The 19,600-nt window shown below is 44.7% G+C and overlaps 5 protein-coding genes across 5 annotated transcripts; 1 reads left to right on the top strand and 4 right to left on the bottom strand.

Moving 5' to 3' along the window:
• Nucleotides 1-2,760: 2,760 nt before the first annotated feature.
• Nucleotides 2,761-4,104, bottom strand: H6S33_010452 (uncharacterized protein; the record flags this gene model as incomplete). Its single annotated transcript, XM_044841839.1, has 5 exons — nt 2,761-2,832; nt 2,903-3,324; nt 3,395-3,626; nt 3,690-3,758; nt 3,826-4,104. The coding sequence occupies 5 exons, from the start codon at nt 4,102-4,104 to the stop codon at nt 2,761-2,763; spliced, it is 1,074 nt and encodes a 357-aa protein (XP_044697595.1).
• Nucleotides 4,105-5,589: 1,485 nt separating this feature from the next.
• Nucleotides 5,590-8,478, top strand: H6S33_010451 (uncharacterized protein; the record flags this gene model as incomplete). Its single annotated transcript, XM_044841838.1, has 9 exons — nt 5,590-6,059; nt 6,149-6,527; nt 6,601-6,658; nt 6,715-7,419; nt 7,476-7,664; nt 7,734-7,832; nt 7,932-8,027; nt 8,079-8,306; nt 8,360-8,478. The coding sequence occupies 9 exons, from the start codon at nt 5,590-5,592 to the stop codon at nt 8,476-8,478; spliced, it is 2,343 nt and encodes a 780-aa protein (XP_044697594.1).
• Nucleotides 8,479-9,950: 1,472 nt separating this feature from the next.
• Nucleotides 9,951-10,685, bottom strand: H6S33_010450 (uncharacterized protein; the record flags this gene model as incomplete). The annotated part of the gene is made up of 4 exons (XM_044841837.1): nt 9,951-10,100; nt 10,170-10,368; nt 10,426-10,486; nt 10,559-10,685. 4 exons carry the CDS (start codon nt 10,683-10,685, stop codon nt 9,951-9,953), a joined length of 537 nt encoding a protein of 178 aa, XP_044697593.1.
• A 2,211-nt stretch (nt 10,686-12,896) lies between these two features.
• H6S33_010449 (uncharacterized protein) lies at nt 12,897-13,793 on the bottom strand (the record flags this gene model as incomplete). Its single annotated transcript, XM_044841836.1, has 1 exon — nt 12,897-13,793. The coding sequence occupies one exon, from the start codon at nt 13,791-13,793 to the stop codon at nt 12,897-12,899; it is 897 nt and encodes a 298-aa protein (XP_044697592.1).
• An 851-nt stretch (nt 13,794-14,644) lies between these two features.
• Nucleotides 14,645-15,925, bottom strand: H6S33_010448 (uncharacterized protein; the record flags this gene model as incomplete). Its single annotated transcript, XM_044841834.1, has 4 exons — nt 14,645-14,820; nt 14,879-15,302; nt 15,357-15,415; nt 15,472-15,925. The coding sequence occupies 4 exons, from the start codon at nt 15,923-15,925 to the stop codon at nt 14,645-14,647; spliced, it is 1,113 nt and encodes a 370-aa protein (XP_044697591.1).
• Nucleotides 15,926-19,600: the final 3,675 nt, after the last annotated feature.

Raw genomic sequence — 19,600 nt, 5'->3', positions numbered from 1 at the left:
ATAGATGGGTTAACAACATGTACAAAGGTACCTGTGGGTACTTCAAATTATTATTCAGATGCCCTCACTCTAACTCAGGCTGCGTCAGGCATGCGACCCGTGGCTTACGCAAAGCTGCAGCGGCGGTGTGAACTTCCTCTATCGACCCTCCACAGAAGGAATAGAGTAGGTCACTAGTTACATCATGAGTTTTCATTGTAATTAGCCTTGCTCGGCAAAAACAAAGACGACGTTGAGAGCAGGTTTGAATTTACATGTACTTACATACGTGCATGTACTTGTGTAGGCTCAGAATTTACCTCACCAAATAAGGATCAAGTCTGCCCGTCCGAGTAGGGTTAGATACACGTCCGAGGAGCCAAACATGAGAAACCGGTATGTATGTACGCACCGAAGCTCCAACAACAAGCTGCTCTTGTCTCTTGAAAGTTGATACCCTTTATAGCAGTAGTAGGATGCCGAGAGCACCGACTAGTACATCCATACTACATCATACATGTAAGCGCTACGGAACTTTGGGGAGACGGTAATTAGAACCTGCATATTCGGAATCCTGCCGTCGCCCGAGTGCTCGGATCGGTCGTGAAAACACGCGGACTAAGTAGAGCTTGTACTACATGTATGTATGTATACCCGGGATTCTGAGACCACGTTAACTACAGCAATTACTCTACATGATATACATATGTATGCAAGAGATCCCGGAGAGAAAAAAACACATGGCGTTGAGACAGAAGAGAAACACTTACTTAATATCAAGCGGTACAAGCAAATAGCTAATGACTACATGTAGTGCACGATGTTGTGATTTGATGGTTATCACACATGAGGACAAAGCGGCAATGTCTCGAGTAGAAGAATTCTAGAACACATTGGTGCGGACACTGGTATACTTTATATCTGCTCTAGCTTGGTCTGGCTTCACCACAGATTGTTTGGCCCTGTGTCAAGACCAGCTTGACATACGCAGCTAGATTCATGTATGCATATGTACTCTTTAGTTACATATCCCGTGCGACAACAGCGCTGTTGATAAAACCACCTTTAGAACTTTAATTCTGGGCATTGTACTTCAGTCTCCACATACTCGAGGCAGGAACAAGAACCTGAAAATGCAAGCTGCAAGCAGGGGCTCAATTTGGTGTAGCTTTTCGCCAGCCGCCAATCAGAGGTCGTTACCATCAAAAGTCATTTCAGGTTCTTCTTACCTGCCCCGAGTAGCTGGACTAACGCTAACACCATCCTCTACTCGGGGCAGGCATGAAGAACCTGAACATCGTTTTTCTGGTAGCAACCACTTTGACCCCTGCTAGCGCATTTTTATGTTCAGGTTCTTGTTACCTGCTCCGAGTACCTCGTTGTCCCAGCTGAGACAGAGATCACAGGATATCACTCCATGCAATGGCCGGCTTACTAAGTACTCTCAGACCATATGGACCGACCATATTAAATATTTCCAGAAACACACTAGTTAAGTAGTGGCTTACTAGACAAATTTGAATGACGAAATCCCGATGTCTTATGGAGACTTTTTGAGTTCCCGGATATTAAATACATGTAGGCAGACTTTCTCTCAGGTACCATTTTCGAGACGAATTATTACGGCCCTCTTGGATCGATCGTGACCACCGGCCGACTGTACTAGCCTGATAGATATTAAGACCCATTTTGTGGAGGAACCCCGCGTGCTCGGCCTCTTATAATGAGACATGGAGTTGAAATTAGCTATTCATTCGTCTTAGATATTGATCGACGGTAGCAGACTTTATCTGTCCAGAAGCGTTTTACCCCTGGCGAACCTAATCCGCACTCCGAGAACTATTTCACCCGCAAATCAGCGTTTGTGGCCTCTCTTATCCCCTTTTGGAAATATCACTAACTTATCTTCGCAGCTAAATTTTTGCACATCATTATGGACTACGAAAACTGGGCAGACAAAGGGATTCTAATTTTAGACGCGTATCTACAGCAGACAGTTTGCGAGTCCAGAATCCCCATAATTTCAGCTTAGACGATCGTAGGTTCTCTCTCGACCTCGGTATCATCGGTTTTTGTTTTTGTTTTCTTTTCTTTTGATTTCTTAAGTATTCTGAAAATAATGAGACTATAGCCCTTAGCTAATACCGAAAATTACGTACCAATAACTATCTTCCACCAAATAACCCCGGAAAATCATAGGTAGATATCAATCCCGGGGCAAAATCACAAGCAAAAAACCATTGGGATATGTATTTATTGATGATAGTTGATATTACCCGTTCAGAAACCTTTTAACCCCTAGCGAGCCGAACCCCTAGCGAGCCGAACCCTCACACTGAGAGCCAATTTCACCCAAAGTCACCTTCTATTTCATCAGTACAGCTAGATTTTGCATATCGCTGTTATAAAGAAAATTGATAAATTGAAAGAAGGGATGCGTAGACCAAAGAAGAGGACTCAACTCCTAGGCTCGGAAGCCAAAGGTCAACAAAGTGGATTTTCGTGATCCGCGCGAATACGAGTGATGGCTTATGATTTAAATTCAAAACGGGCGCGGGCACAATTTATGTCCTGGGAAGTGCATTCCAAAAGGTCTAGATTGTAATATATAAATTTAATTTTGAATACTCAAATAAATATTTCTAATTACATTGATTCATAAATCTAGATTGATTACATATATATATATAGGAAAAAGAAACTCCTGTGACAGCTTAATGTAACACGGCACAGGCTGTCGGGCAGGTAATACAAATAAAAAAGACATGTCTTATGATCGGATCAACTAGCGGTTCTCTTCAACTTCAGAGTCCACCAATTTGACAACCTCTCAGCTATTCCACTCTTCGCCCACTAAAAATACCATTCTGTCAGCAATCTGCACAAAAGCAACCAATACATATAACTCGAAGAACTATCATACCTCATAGACAACTATACTACTGCTACTGCTATAAACAGCCATCCCCCTCGGTGTGCTTTCATTAACTGGAATCTCCTGTCGCGCCAGTCCCATCGTCGGCATCACCTTCGAAATCACCATCCAGTACAGCACTCCGAATCCAAGTACACCAGTCCCAATTGCGGGAGCAGTCGTAGATGGGATACGCACTGGCTCCGTAGACGGCCACCACATTAAGATAATGACGAAAAGGTTGAGAAGAATATAGAAACTAATGAGGGAGTAGAGTGTTTCACGTCCCACTATGATGAGACTCCATTCGAGCTGGCCAACAGCGAGTACTGCAAGACCGATTGAGACGAATATTCCAATCCAGGTATGGGCGTAAGTCCAGAGGACACTGATGAGATTGTACGCTTCATCATCGCCACTATAGTTGGGAGCTTTAGAAGTGCGGTTAGCTTCCAGGTATATATATGTGGGACTAACAAGGCCGGGACATCGAGAACTCACCAACAATGATCACGAGAACGCTGAAGATCCAATGCAGAGTCAGCGCACCAACGGGTGTACCGTAATAAGGATGCTCTCTTTCCCAATACGCTGAGAAAGGAAGGATCCGCCGCTTTGCGATCTCCCGTTTTACTCTTGCGGTGGTATATATATTTGCAACGACGTTTCCTAAAGCCGAGAACGCTATAAGAACTGGAAGTCCTCGAGTCACGAACGAACTATCCCCGAAAACCTAGCATCAAATATTGTTAATGAGTGAGGGGGGGATGGGTAGGGTAGTTCGGGTCTCGGGTACCCTTTTGAAGAATTTCGCAGCAACTGAGATCCCTACTGTTTCTAACTTATCAGAGCCCAGTGCCGAGAACTGATTTTTGATGACATCAGTGATTACTCGGGACTGATCTTCAACGCTCAAGGAATTGGGCTCATACATAAGCAGCATTCGCCAGCACGTAAAGCACAGTGACCAAGCTGAAAGAAAACAGCGCCGCCCTTTTGAATGTCTTAGCCACATTTCCCCCAGGCCGCTTCACTTCCGCCAGGACGTAATTCGCATTTTCCCAGCCTTCGTAAGCAAACAGCACGCTCAACATCGCACTCGCATAAGAATAAGGGTTCCGACTCGAGTCTTTGAACGCGTCCGCAAGGCTTTCGTGACCATACGGTGTTCCATCTTCCGAATTATCTCGCCCTCCTCCTGCTAGACACATGAAACCAGTAATTACAACAAATAACCCTATTGCATTTTCTGGTTCTTTCTCCTGTACCCGAGTACACCGAGTCCTTATTCAAGTACCTATTAGGACTAGGAAAAGACGCCCATAGACAGCCACATCCTAACCGGTAAACGCAATGCATTCTTAAATTGTCGGCACCCCTCCGTAAGTTAATTTCCGTAAAGAACTGTTATCGTGATCTCATCGAGTGGAATCGATCAATAGAGTCCTGCAGTATGAGCAGGTAGCACCATATATATATCCGAGAGAGGCGTGCACGCGGAAAATAACGCTAGAAGGCCAGGAGCCAACCATCTGGAAAATCTGTTTACAAGCTGTACCTACATATAGGGAGCTAGATCAGTTTTCCACAGGCCAAAATCTAGCATGGCAAAGTCATGTAAGTACTTTGAAATCGATCCTGGATAGCAATTGCTCCAACAGATTGAGGTCCGGTATATCGTTGGGACCATACTGATATATGAGGGCCAAGTTTGTTGTGGCTGAGCCTTTTTGTATGCTACTCGGGGCAGGTAATGGAACCTGAAAATGACTTTTGATGGTAACGACCTCTGATTCGCGGCTGGCGAAAAGCTACACCAAATTGAGCCCCTGCTTGCAGCTTGAATTTTCAGGTTCTTCTTGCCAGCCCCGAGTAGTATTAGGTACAGTCGGGGTACAGAAGTTTTGGTAACTTTTGGTTGCCGTTGCAATACAAAATTTGTATGGGAACACCATACAAAATCAGAAACACTCAAATCATGGCTTTGGGGGTTGGATTGCACACGCCTGAAGAATGGACTCAAAATTCTAGAATTCTCTGAACTCCGTCGTGAGATAATTTCCAACTGCCCTTGAAGAGTTGGAATTTTTTTGATGAGGTTGGGTGGTTGTTTCGGGTAGCTAAACATGGCTACTTTGGCTGTAAAAAGGTATATTACCAAAACTTCTGTCCTAGTACTATACATATCATCAGCGTTCGAAGGGAAACCCAAGCTGTATATAGGATCGGGACAGCTACTGACCTAGGCACATACGTATGTAGTATGTAAGCCTGAAGGAGCTATTGTAGAATCAAGGCTCATTCTCAGTCCCCCGCGGTTCGGTGCGGAGCAAGTTCCAAAGGTAGTAGGGGATGATAACGAGCCCAAGCTTACGTATGTGCGATATGACTTTTTGTCCGATAGATAGAGTACCAGCATATGCATGGCATTTCAAGGCTAAAGACCTAGAAGATCACAAACACACATTTAATTACTCTGTATCTCTAGCCCTTAACCCCAACGCCAAACGTTCATCTCACATAGTGAAATAATCATACGTCTTCTATTGGTTCGTTTGAAGGTGATCAACCAAGACTGATCACCAACATATCGCCAGGCTTCATTAACACTGCAAGCTTCGGCCAGGCGTAACTTGTACATACCACCTGAATCGATACCTAGAATTTCTTACCGAAGTTGTTCCTTCTGCGCTCCTATGTCCTCTAGCTTTCATGAAGACCTTGGCCTAGGCCTCACTGAGCACCTTCTTGCCCTGACTCTTCTTACCAAACTCCAAAAAACCTACTTCTATTCCGTAATATATGCCCCAAAATTCTATTTCGTACTCAGTAATGCGCTTTCTTCTCTTAGCAACTTAATCCAGGATGTCGTTGCCGAGTCTGTTGAAGGGCGATTTTCTATGTCCACCATCTTCCGCGATGACAACAAGCGTGCTGCACAGAGGGCTGTTCAGCTGGTATTCAACGGGATGGATTATAGCCTAGAGGGACTTGAAGGAACCTTACGAGGATTAAAGGCGGACAGATGCGCATCCGAAGAGGCATGGAGGTTATGGGGTAAGGAGGTGAGGGATAATGGGGGAGAGGCAGGTTTGCGGAGGGCGCTGGAGGCGGTGAAATATCATAATTGGGTAATTTCAGTAGTTATTAAGAGAGCTCTTAAAAGGTTAGTTTTTCTCTGTCTATGAATAACTAGTACTTGTTGCAGTGGTAGATACCGGTAAGAACACAAGTGTTAATGAGATAGATATATAGAAACGAAATAGAGGCACTCCATGAGACCGTCCCTCTAACCCGAGAATATCTCTACAAGCTCTTCACTGAGCTGCTCTCATCCACAGGCGCCAACAGATTTCCTTACAAACTAATCGCCAAATTCATGACTAGCGCGTCGGCCTCCCTCTCTGGCCAAGTCTTCCCAACGGAGGTACCTATAGAAAAGGTACTTAAGATCCTAATGTACTGGACATTCAGGGCTGCATCAAGCATAAGAGACCACACCCGCAGCTCGAAAACTCTCTCGGGTGAAGATGCTATTGCCCTTTCCAAGGCGTTTTGGGTTTTTGAAATGTGTAGAGACTATGTAGGCGCGGACATTAAAGAGTTTGAGGCGGTTATGGCAATTATTGCGAATGTATGTATGAGGCAAACAAATCCTTTTACTCCTTTAAATATTTAGTTCTGATCATCGCCGGTCTGGGTTATAGGAGCTTGCATTCGCCGCGAAGACACTTCTTGAGTCAGAATTGGCTTCCCACCTTTCGAGTTACTCCCCGAAACCGGCGACTTTCAAATATGGCTGAGCGAAGAAGAATATGTAGTTGACGCCGAGGTCGAGATAGTCAACCCTCCTCAACCACCAGAAACGCTGGTTCAAGAAGCATCGCCCCCTGTTGAGAATGGGGTATCGATGAGTGACACTGCAGCGCATCCAAATACATATAACACCTATGAAGCGCGTGATAACTTGTCTCAGTCAAGTGGAAGTAGTAACAATTATGCCGAGTCTGGTATCGTGATCGACTGCAGAGATAATAACAACAATATATCCGGGCAGTGGAGACAAGAGGCATCACCTAAATCACCGGAGTCAATATCAAGCTTGCGACGCAGTCAAAGCCAGAGTCGACCCGGGACTTTGAATGGAAACTCTTCACCGTCGCTTCATGGGTTCAATAGGCATTCCATAGCGTCGGAACATGTACGGGAAGCTAAACCACTTTTGCCTGATCAAAGGCGAGGCAATACACCTGTTCTTCGTAAACAGGTTAACTACCAAATGCCCAACCCAAGATCTGCTTCAAACTCGGAATTTCTTCCAGAAGCAGTGATGACAGCAATACCACATTATGGGGCGAGGATGGAAGAGGAAGAGATCATGAACAGGCGTTTGTTGGCATCAAAATCTTACACATTGCAAGACGCAAGGTGGGAGGAATGTGTGGTGAGAGTCTTTAGGGCGAGAGGTACTGGAGAGCTGAGGGTATTGACTCTGTGGGACGACAAGCAGGCGGGGGCTCTATTTAGTATATATACTCTTATACATGCGTTAAGAGCGAAATTTTGACTATTGTGTGAACAGTTAATCCAGAAGAGGCTGAATTAGTGCCAGAATACGGCTATCACATGCAGACAAATATTCCGGTAATTTTTATGCGAAAGACGACGGAATGGGGATCTTCCCTCCAGCTGGGAAAACAAACAAAATCTATAAGAAACAGGGTGGCGCCGAACAGAGAGAATACGTATTTTAAGTTTACGAACATCGAGGGTGCGTAAGATATCTAGCGGTCCAGAGTTCTGCACCCAAGAAGGATCGTTGACATACTAACATCTCCAGACATGTTCTATTTCCAGTGCGTCTTCCTTGGCGAGACCGTTCTCGCTGATATTCGAACCGTTAGTGCTGTCCGCTACAACAAATATGGTATTTTTGAGGGTACGACAAGCACAAAATTTTGTCGCGTTCAAATCTGGAGAGAAGTAGAATGCAGCAACCTAATACGTTCCAGTACTTCATCGCCTGATGGATCCACAGTGGGGAATTACAAAGGAAGACTGAAAGGATGGATGCTGAGACCAAAGTCGTCAAGGATCGTGGTATTTTTGGGCCGCGAGCTACTGAGTGTTTTTAGTGCGTACCTTACCGTATACGGATATATGAGTATTGACTGACAGAGGCTAGTAACGGATAATATAATGATTGATGAGAGTAGTGCCAACGGTCTTACGGTAAAGATAAAACCAATGTCATACGGAACATTTAGAGGGCGAAAATACATTAAAGCACGCATAGCTGGTAACCGAGATCTTCCCGGTGGTATCAGACTTGATAGAGGGGGGATGTTGATTGAGGACGAAGACGGATTTGATGATTTGAAGTGGCTTGAAATTGAGTTCGAATCATCCACTGGTATTTAATATCCATGGTTCCCTATCATGGCGAATAGTTCTAACAGTGGGTAGGAATGAAGGTGTTTACGGATAATTTTAAGAGAGAGTTGCAGATAAGGCGGAAGGAAAGGATGGAAGTTGATGAATTGAAGAAAAAAGCGGCGAGTAATGTCAGGAGTTTAGGAAATTAAACGGCTAGTAGGTTTGTACTCCATCGTGACCTGGTTTCTTTCTGGTTATGTTGTTTTGAATGGCGTCATGGAGTCATTTTTTGTTTTGTTTTGGTGGTCACGGGAATCGTTTATTTAATTAATCCTGTACAATGGTAGATGGAACGCCGCCATTTTGAGTGGTTGGCGTTGAAGGTCGGTAATCATGTAAGATCACTCGGTTTAATCAGGCGGTGCACTGCATCCAATATATACGTGGTGTGAAGCTGCAAACTTTAGTCAGAAAAAATAAAATGAATAAGGGAGAATGCATGACTTAAGTATGGAAGAAATTTAAAAGGGGTAGCTATAATATTGGCAGATCAGTAATGCTACAACGTACAAGTACAGCGGTATAAGTACCTAAATATTGAGGAGAACTGGTCCCGGTAGCGATAGCTATACCTTGCTGACTATGGAGGGGAGAATTAGAGACGGCTTGGCACAGGCTTAGAAGATTTAACTTAGCTACGAACTAGTAGTCATGGTGCCAAGCCGTCACCATCCTTACAATCGATCTGGAGGTTGTGAAAACCATACCAGTCAACGAGGCTCGAGCAGGGATTTTACATAAGTATTCTCTGATAGGAGCTTCTCTGAGATTGCTGAGGACAGACTAACGGTGTGATTGGATCTTTATTGTCTCACTTTACGAGGGGCGCTGTAGCAAGATTGAATCATGTAATATCACTCGACCAACCAGGCTTCGGTGGAAACCTTGGCAATAAATTCGGTAATTAGGGTGTCCACACAAAAGTGAATTTCCCCCGCCTATTGGGAGGTCTCTCAAAATGAAGTGTATCAAGCTTTACCAGGATTGAAACAAGAATAGAGACAGAAAGTCGAGCGAGCTGAATAGAAAGCCTAGCGGTTTCAGGAAAAGACTTGGATTGGATCATAGATGCATATGAAGAAGTGCTTTTCAACTCGTGTTTGTGGCTAAACTTATCTAGTCCCACTAGGAGTGCGTGCTCTTTCAGGGGTTCGACTTCGAGGTTGGTTGGGGGGGGGATCCGCTGGAAGAAATCATAGGATCCGCCATATTCTCTTCATAATTATAAGTGGGTAGCGAGTTTAAGCTAATTGACTGCTCTTACAGTCCTTTCCGTTTACAAAATTAATCTCCAACACCAAACATCCATTCTCATATAGTGAACATTAGTTGTTATGCAAGGGATATCTGGTAGTGGGGTTGTTATTCTGTGGCCCCTGTCTGTTTCACACGCACATGGAGGCACTGCAAACAAAACATGTTCCTCAATGAATGTATTCGGGATTTTCTTGGTGACAAAAATCAACTCCCAAAACTAAATACAATATCACAACAGAGCGCCTTCATATCCGATATCAAAAAAAATGCCCCAACTAGTAAACAATGGAGAGAGATAAGAAAGCCTTAGTCTAAACAAGAGCAATCAAAATCCACTAACTCATCCATGCCATTAGTGTTTAGTTTAGTTGTTCTTCTTCTTTCCTGAAGATGCCGGTGCCTCCTTCTTCTGCGCAACCAGTACAACAGCGGGCCAGTGCTCCTTCGATGTCAAATCGTCCGATCGGCCCCATTCGAGGTTGCCAAGAACTGGCATTTCTAGCTCGTCATCCGCCTATTCACAGTACATTAATATAGGATTCAAAGGTAAGGAAGTGGGGAAGCGAGGGGGGATATAATTTACCTTCTTCTTGAACTGCTTATGGATTGCGGCCAGCACATCATAAACACTAACGCCAAGGGCGGAGGCAGCACTCGCACGGGCAGTTACGTGCAAGCCCATGGGGAAGTAGACATCTAATAGCTTGACTTTGGGGCTAGAAATTGGGATTTGCTTGAGTTGTTTCCAGTCGTCTAGGTGAGAGGGGTGGGTATTTATTTTCCTTTGTATTTATTAGTCTGACATCGATGGGTAGAATATTGGATGAAGGGAAAAATACCAGTTTAGTTTAGAGATTTCTTTTGCTAGTTTCAATTCTCCTTCTGTGCCGATAAGTTCCTCTGTGGATTGGTTGGCTGTATTAGTCTCGTGGCAAACTGCTCATACAATAAGGTGTTTGGAAGTAGACATACTCAAATCAGCAGGCTTATATACATCCGTTACAGATGAACTGCCTCGACGATGACCCTTTGCTTTTGGCGAAGTGGGCATTTCGGCCTCGGTTTGAGCTGGCGGGATAGCTGATTCGGTGGAAGCCATAACTATTTCTTTGATCAAAAAAAGTGTTGCTACGAGATGTAGATGTTCGAATGCAATGAGATCGGTGGATGTGAAAGAGAATGAGGAATTAGAAAAAGAGGGTGGGAGGAGAAGGGGGTAAGTAAGTAAATAGAGGTAGCGATTGATACCCGTCTTCCGAGTGGGGAGACCTCCATCCTCTCACTCTCCCACGCCATTCATGATGAAGCTGCTACTCCATCTGCAGTGAATAACATGTTATGATAATATATCGCATCCGGCCTAGCGCGGGGCATCGCTCCACATCCAGTTTCCAGCTTCGCTTTCACACCACCCACCCACACACCACCGCCCAGAGGAGCGCACAGAGCACACCACCTTCACAACCCTGGTCGTGTGACAAAATGCGGGGTAAAAGGCGCTAAAACCCCCAAGCTCGACTCTGGGCGCCGCAACCCGCCTTTCTGGAACGGAATGTCATGAGTGACCGGTACGCTAGCCTGTGTACAGTAGAGCACGGCTGCACTGGCGAACTGACTGCCCAGACAACTTGGAGCACCCACAAAGTCTATCGATCGCTAGCAAGTGAAACCTGGAGCCGCTGAGTACAGGCTGGGAAAAGAAACGGTTTGTGTGGGGAAGAAGAAGACGGAGAGGAGGGAGCCATCTGTGTAACGTCATGGGACTGGAATTGGTAAATTTAGCGGCAATTGAAAGCGACCACCCACCACCTCCATCACCTTGAGGGAGCTCACCCCAGGAACGCGTGTTGTCGTAACCACACCACCTACGAGTCTACGACCACCCCCAACTCAGGCTGTTAAGTTTCAAAGAGAATAGTTCTCTTAACAGCTCTGTTAGAGGGTCATAACTACGATTACAAAGGAATTCTACTCCTATTAAGGTAGTTAATCTATGGAGCCAAAATCAAAATAACGGTAGATGCCCTCGTGAGCTGGTACTTAGGTAAGGCAGGTAAAATCGCTTATGCAGTAGCAGCTCTAGCTCTGTCTATCTGTGAATGATGATGTCGCGATCGTCAGTTAATCAGCCATCCATACGGCCCGTCCGTATTTCTCACCGCGGCATGTTGCTCTCTCTGTGGACCTTCACACTCTTTGAAGTTGTGAACCCCATGCCCAGCAAGCCATTTTGCCAAACTGTTGCAGATTGCAACTGTATTTGATGCTCATGACGCTGCTGCAGCCATTGACAATCACAGGAAAGCCTCCGAGATGTCCTCAATCGGAGTTTTGACCGAAATCTATCAGCAGCAGGCTTCATAAAGAAAGGACCGTGCCCAGGTTTGTATTTACTTGGACTCGCATTTGGGTCTTAATAACTTTCAGTTACGGAAGCTTTAATGTGTTCAAGACCTCAAGTGCCAATGCTAGTCAATATAAACTTGGCAAATTATGCCTTTGAAACTGCCTGTAACGGCAACTCGCTAAAGGAGGATATCTCCACGAACTCAAGCTCCAGTAGCTAAAGTACACATTTGAGGAGGGTGTGCATGTGCCAGAATGCCATTACGCAACTTATGTCTTGAGACGATCACACAACCTTCGAGAGAGTCCACACCATCATCATGGAGTGGTGTGATTTTGTTTGAGTAGTATGATCAGGTTTTGGAACTGTTACAGACCTCCCCTTTGTTGGGATATATATTTGTGCTTTGTTTCCTTTGAATCGTAGGTTTTCAGCGAAATTTGATTGCCTGCGCTCATTTAATTTCTCGTTTTACTTGCTGTTTCCTTATGCGTGTTTTTCCTTTTCTCATCTAAACATCATCGAGTTCCACGGATAGTTCATCTCGGTCATTTCAATCCTTACCTACATACTTCGAACAGCCCCCAATACCTTGTCGGACAACTGATCTTCCAGCACACTTCGAATTTCTGTTGACAAAATTAGTTTACTAACTTTTTGTGCCCGCTTTTGTTAAAACTGACCTTGATTTAGGCACATCATCCATCATCCGTAACATTCACTTAGATAATAACCCACTCGGAATTCCCCGATGTTTCACTGTAATCTCATGACCGCACCCGATTCGAAATAACCAAAGACCTTGTTGAAATCCAATTACCCATGATAAGCCGGCTCAGTACATGACCACAAGCTCTCAATCGCTCTCTACAATTCGAATTCTTCCCCTTCAACTGTTTGAGACCCCCATCTGAACACCCCGGTCAAACCGTACCTCTACACCTTCGTCGCCCCCCCCATTCGCTACTTATTTCCAAGCCCATTTAGGTCAACATAGAGCCATCTGACAATCCAACCCTCTACCCCGCCAAGTCCTACCATACCTCTTCTACTGGTCCAATTGTCCACAGCCACATCCGCATGCCCCCAGAGAGCCAAATTTCCTTCATTGCTTCCGTTTCTCCAATGCTGCATAACCTTTCTCGCAACGGCCGTTCCGCATCCTCGCGCCCTCCACTCTCTCTCAACCCACCAGGTGGCTAGTGACCCGTCGAAACCAATAAATGCCCACGCAATAGGAATTCTCTCATCTCCAGTGACCTTAAATAATGCAACATTCTTCAGCAATAATAAAGTATCTTTGTGACGCCTAATCGAAGATGTAGCTATAACACGGCCCATATCCTCCGGTCTCAATTCGCCAAACTCGAGTCCGTCAACAATTTGTGAAGGTGGTGGTGGTGGTGGAGAATGATGAAAAAGGTATTTCATAAACTCTTGAGAGAGTCTGACACCTCCAGCAGTACATATATCTTGGACCACATTCACGAGTAACGAGTTTAAGCTCGCTATAATAAGTAATGTTTCCTCCTTATCCTCATCTCTACCCTGAGTAGGCTCAGGCTGACGGGACTTGATATAAGATAGCATATCGCGCATCTGCGTCTTGGCAACCTTAAGTTCCAGCTCACCGGCAGAGCAAAAGAACCACGCCTGCGATTCCCTACGACGGGATTGATCAATGTACGCTGCTGTGAACAACCCATAAGGACCAGAAGATGACTCTGGAAACGTAGCCAGGATCAGAGACGCTGAAGAACGTTGTGAATTTTCGAGGCGCCCAAGCAAGGGGAGGGAGTATGGGAGGTAGGATAGTAGAGATGGGGTGATGGTTGAAGAAACTTTGTGTTGGTAAATCATTGTAAGAGCTTCTGTGTGATTGGTGTTAAATGTCTGAGATATATATATATATCGATACTGATACGATGTTTATACTAGATATTGTGAGAAGTTGTGCAGAGATTATTCGGTCGATATTCGGAATAGGAAGTTATGGATTGAGTTGTCGATTTGGTTGGTGTAAGGCGAGAGGTCTAGGAGGATTTCCGGTATCTCTTTTATCCTATTGGGCGTTTTCTGATTTTTTTTTCTTTAATTCATTATTCGCTTTCAATTTCTTTTTCGCTTTTTGATCAGGAGAGGATTTCTGTCTGTCTTTTGTAAGTTTCTCAATTGCAATCTTATCCACGGACGGGGGGGAGTCACAAACCCCGCCCGGGTTTAAGTTCCTCCGCGATCTTTGTGCGATAGTATGCTTCAGTCAAAACAAAATATATGACTCATCTTCACATATTTCTTCCCTGGAAGTTGAAGTTCATTTTCTAGCTCCAAACTAGTAAATCCGCCGTTACCTTAAATGATAACTTACGATAATGCTTGGGTTGAAAATTGCAAATGTAAACTAATCGACTTTATGACTCAGATGAAATTGTTCTTATTGATGTGCTCTTTAAGGCATACGGTTCGAATAGTGAGCGGTTATAAATCAGAGGACATCTAGGTATAATAGAGATACCAAGTCGATACGAATTATACGGTTCACAGTTAGGCTGACATGGAACTGAGCTCTTGGTGAGAGCGAAAAAGCTTAAATTTAAATCCTATTATAATAATGATGAAACCCACATTTGCCAACGAGACATCCCCCGACATTTGACACCCGCTAAACTGCGATAGCAAAAACAAAAAAACCAATCACTAGGATATAAAGACTAAGCTGTCTTCTTCCTTGTGCTATCCCCAACGATAACCTGGGGGGCACTTGAGGAACCCTCAATACCACCGCCCTCAACGCCGTCCAAAAGTTCGGCAGCAGCAGCGGAAGCTTCAGCTTCTAGCCTCACTTCACGTCCGCGTTTATAGCAATACCACAATACGAATAGTACGACTGGCACCCACAATCAGCCATCATCCCACCAACGAAAGAACCAATTGAGGAGACTTACCAAACAAGCCCATACTCATTGCCAAACTCGTTCCTCCCAATGCTGCTGGAAATCTCAATTTCAAGAAATTCATCACACTCTTCAACATACCCATCAGCAACCCTGGTTTCGTGACTAGCTCCTTCAACGTAAACATCCCTCCCAAAGCCTCCGCTTCTGCTGCGGCTGCAGGGGAAACTGCAGCCGCCGTACGTAGCAATTCGGGTGCCATCTTAGCTTGCATTTTCTTCGGGAGTGTTTTTATGATCTTTTGGAGGAAGGATGGAAGAGTGCTGAAGGTATCTTCAAACGTTTTAGAGGAGTTGTCAAAGAGATCGATGAGGTCTTGATAGGCAGTTGGGACCCCATTGGAAATGTCTTTGAGGATTAGGATGAATTTGTCAAGAAGGATTTTGGTCTCTGTGGACATGGAGAATACACGGCCCTGCAATTGAGTCAGTGAATTTCGACAGGTTTTGAGGTATATCGGAATACAAACGTTTTCAGCAGCAAGATTGAGACCTTCAAGTGCAGCTGTAAGCTCGTCTTCCTCTCGAACTAAATCCTCGTTAATCATGCTCCTAGTTGAAAAACAGAATTTTTCAATATCTTACCTCCCTCCGCTACGGGTTTTTCCACTTTTAATGTCTCTGGCTCTTTCCCCTTTCCTTTCACATCTACTGGAGTTTTTCCTTTCTTCCTCCTCTCGGCCGCGCTCGATACAGTCCTCCTCAACTCTCCGAATCGATTTTTAAGACCTGCTGCAGACCATTCCCCTGTCATCGTCGCTGATCTACCCTCTACAGGTGTAGGCGCAGGAGTGGGCGCGGGCGGTAGAGGGCTTACCCCAGGGGTGGTAGCGCCTGAGTCTTCCCCGCCAGACAATATCACCACAGGTTCATCAGCACTTTCAAGCTGCTGTCTGAGGAAAGCCTCATCGCTGTTAGAAAGAACTTCTTGTGGGCCAGCAGGGACTGTTTCGGCTGCTGTGCTGGTTGGGGCCGCGGCAGAGGCGGCTGCGGCTTCCTTATGAGCTTTAATCTTTTTCCAGGTGAAATATTCGAGCATTTTGTTATACTCGGAAGGGCAGGTTGTTGAGAGGGATCGTGAAAGGGATCGCCTCTTTATCTATCTGCTCCAAACGCTTGGTTTACTTGGTTTGCTTGGTGATGTTTAGCTTAGAATGAGTGATACGTCATAGAACGCCACAAAATGCTCCGCCACTATCGGCGGGCACTTAGCGCTTCGCCACCTTTTCTTCATTGGCTGTCACTCGGGCTGAGATCAAGACCAAAAGAAATTTCAGCTCTGTCCAAGGCTAAAAGTTTCGGTGTAAACGCCTATGTCTAGGCGGTTTTCGGAGCCCGCTCCGTGATAAAAACAAAGCTCGGGAAGTACCAGGAAGGCTATCTGCGATGGTAAAGCATCAGCAGAGGAACAAAGAGTAGCAAAACGCAAAACCCAATTCCTTCAATTATGGCCATTCCCTTTCCGTGATGGGGAACCTCATTCTACTATAAAAATCGAAAATTTTAATATAACGCTGACATAAATAGTTTAAATTTCAGGCCGAAAGGGGACTACAACTGTCTCTATATTCTTATATTACCAATAAGCATTAACACATTCAGGCACCCTATCAGTATGTCGAGTGATATCCTATGATTTCAAAAACCTTTTTTTTTTCCTTTGTTTAATTCATGATTTCAAAACCAGTATATACCGTTAAAATCAGTTCTTATGAATATTTCTATTAAAAGGGGGTAAAATCACAGAACACTCCGGAAATATAAGTACATGTATTTCTACATCACTTTGCGAACCGCCGACTCAATCATAGTATTTAACCTTCTGTACCAGAGTATTCTAGTCTATCTCGAAGTTCTCCTAAACATTTGTCAAGAGCACGGGATAAATTATCTTGCTGACATATTGTCCCCCGCATATATACAGAAGGGCTAGTGTTGCCCACGAGGACGAGCGTCCTTGTGTCCTTGCCTCGAGGACATGTGCTCGATAACACACAAGGACAGTGGCCCAAAAGAACAAGGAATCTCGAGGACAGTACCTGTCCTTGCCTCGAGGACTTCCAAGGACAATTCGTGGCTATAATACACACTTGATGTACCCTAATCGGATAAGATCATAAATAAGATATACCTTTCATTTTAAGAAATATCACTTTCTGCTCTACAGGGTCGTTTTTTATCGTCCTCGAGACACCTCGAGGACAACAGTGCCGGACTTCGAGGACAGACGAGGACAGAGGTCAACGAGGACGAGGCATCTCGAGGACACCCCAAACCTCTCCTCGAGCGTCCTCGTGGACCACACTGAAAAGAGCTCTGGCTATGATACCGAACTCGCAGATTAAACTTTTGCTAATAGGGTAATGGTCTGTTATACTAGGCCTGCGTATATAGTAAAGATTTGTAATCTCCACTTGTAATTCGAAAAATCTGGGACGGACTCCTAGTAACGGTGGCAAGTGGGTGTCCAGCCTATAACCAAAAGCAGACTGCTAACCGGTGATATACCATTCACAGTTATCGGGGTATTGGATCAAGTATCTTTCAAAGTTAGCATGCATCTTGTGAAGATCAGGACAGGAAACTCTACGATATCGGCCAGCTCTCAGGAACAATGGAATGGCCTTGGCGATTCTTTGATCAATTGAAGTATGACATATCTAATCAAGAAGTTCAACCCGACTCCTCATACATATCGCTATATCACTAGCGTATCACATTACGCTTTAAAATGCTAGTAACTATACAGTGAACGAAGGGGTGTGATTATAGAAGACCACACGGCAGCATCATCGACGGTAACTAAGGATATCTGATGAATCAAATTAATACCCGTTACTAATAGAATCTTCTTGCAGCACTTGAACCCTATCGATAAGGTCATTCACACCATAAGGCGTGCGGGGGCCGAAGCTGCAATTGGACCATTCTACGCAAAGACCTTACTACGTACGAGGAAGGAATGGCAATGTCAAATTTTGATACAAGGTTAATATATGAGCCTGCTCAAGGCGATCGAAGGTGGATACCTTGGAGGGTCTCCGGATTGCAAAGGGATGTACTTTACTTTAATCTAGAAAAAAAGAAAGACACTAGCTACTTGGGCTACAGCTTGAGACTTACTTATGAAGCCCAACTAAGAGCGCCTTCCCTGATTTTTACTGCAATCCCAAACCGGATTCCGCCCATTATCAGAATTCTCCTTACTAAACTGATAAGCGGAACATACTCTGTGAGGTACCGGTCCAAGATATATGGAATTGAAAGTTTCATTATGATAATATAATACATATACTAATAAAAATATGGCTATATGTATATAAGGCTGAAAAGAGACATACCTCGTGGCCCCCCTTGCTCCAAGGCGTTACTTCGAAATCGAGCGGAAATCTAGTGACGAAACCAGTAATGCAGCCTTGTAGATCCTTGGCATGAATATTATAGATCTTTTATTAGTTCCCGGTTTTAGTTGTAACTTGTAACTCTGAGTACGCTGTCAATGGGGTAGTGCATACGCCGTTTCTATAGATCTAATGATAATACCTTGGCCCCGTCTTGACAAACTTCAAGAGGGTTCCACTCATTGATACTACATGTATAATCTTTTGGTTACAGAGAAGAAAGAAATTATCCTAATTGTGGATTGTAGTCACAAACTGTCACTCGGAATATTGTTAAATATAGATACTTCCTTTTTGTCATTGATGTTTCTCACATGCCAGTGGGTGAGCTTGGCCAATTTAACCCCAAATGTATACATTGTAATTACGACATTCATTATGATGACCGATCTTATACGTACCACGAATAACTATGTAAGTCGGTTTGGGCTGCTGTATGCATGGGAAATAGAAAGTGACGTGGGAACAAATAAGAGATTGTGTTTGAGTACTTTTTGTAGTTCCTAGATCAATTGTTTTTGTCCGAGCGACTAGGTTTGGTTCTACTATACGACTTTCAGGATTCTAGGCCAATATCCTTAACTATACGTTCCCCACCAACCTTCAATTGACACCTGATACAGGGCACAGCACCGGAACGTCATAGGCTTCCTCCCGCGGATGCATCGACCCTCCAATTCTTCACGTACAGCGACCGGAATGATCTATGGAAAAACGGGGGGGGTGAAATTGTATGGCGAAATATCTGTGCACCATATAACTGTTTTTTCCATAGATCATTCCTATCGCTGTACCCCTGGATCGACGTTTGTCCCACTGGTGCGCCCTAGATTCGCGAGTCGCCATTACCGCTCACAGTCCATCACTCGCTAAGTACTGATACGAGCGCGCGCCGGATAATCAATCCTATCTGCCCCATAGCGGACCGAATATAGCCTTTTGAATGTGTTTAGCAGCACGTCCCGCTTTGCCGAAGGCGAGGCTCTACTCGCAGAACTCAACTTCTCCATTGGGTGGCAAAGTGTGGAAAGAAGTCCGCTCATCTCTATTTCACATTTCCGTTTTCGTCAGCCTCCTATCTAAAAGTAGAATGAGAGAGGTTGGGTGTGACTCGCTTAAACTAGGTAGCTGATCCTGAGAGGGTTGTGTTTTTGCTCAATATATGTCATCTCGGTAGATTTGACGTTACCGTGCAGTAGCCAGAAGTCACGTAGACGAGACCCTTTCTCGCTCCAAGAAATAGGGAAGCTCTCCCAGACTCCACTGTGAGATGGCGCCACCGATCCCCACCTGGAATACCGATACCCTACAGA

Source organism: Morchella sextelata, assembly GCF_020137385.1.
Source record: "Morchella sextelata strain SCLS chromosome Unknown scls_4, whole genome shotgun sequence".
Classification (NCBI taxonomy): Eukaryota; Fungi; Ascomycota; class Pezizomycetes; order Pezizales; family Morchellaceae; genus Morchella; species Morchella sextelata.
The sequence above is the reverse complement of the archived record's forward strand: the minus strand, read 5'-3'. Positions and strand labels throughout refer to the sequence as shown.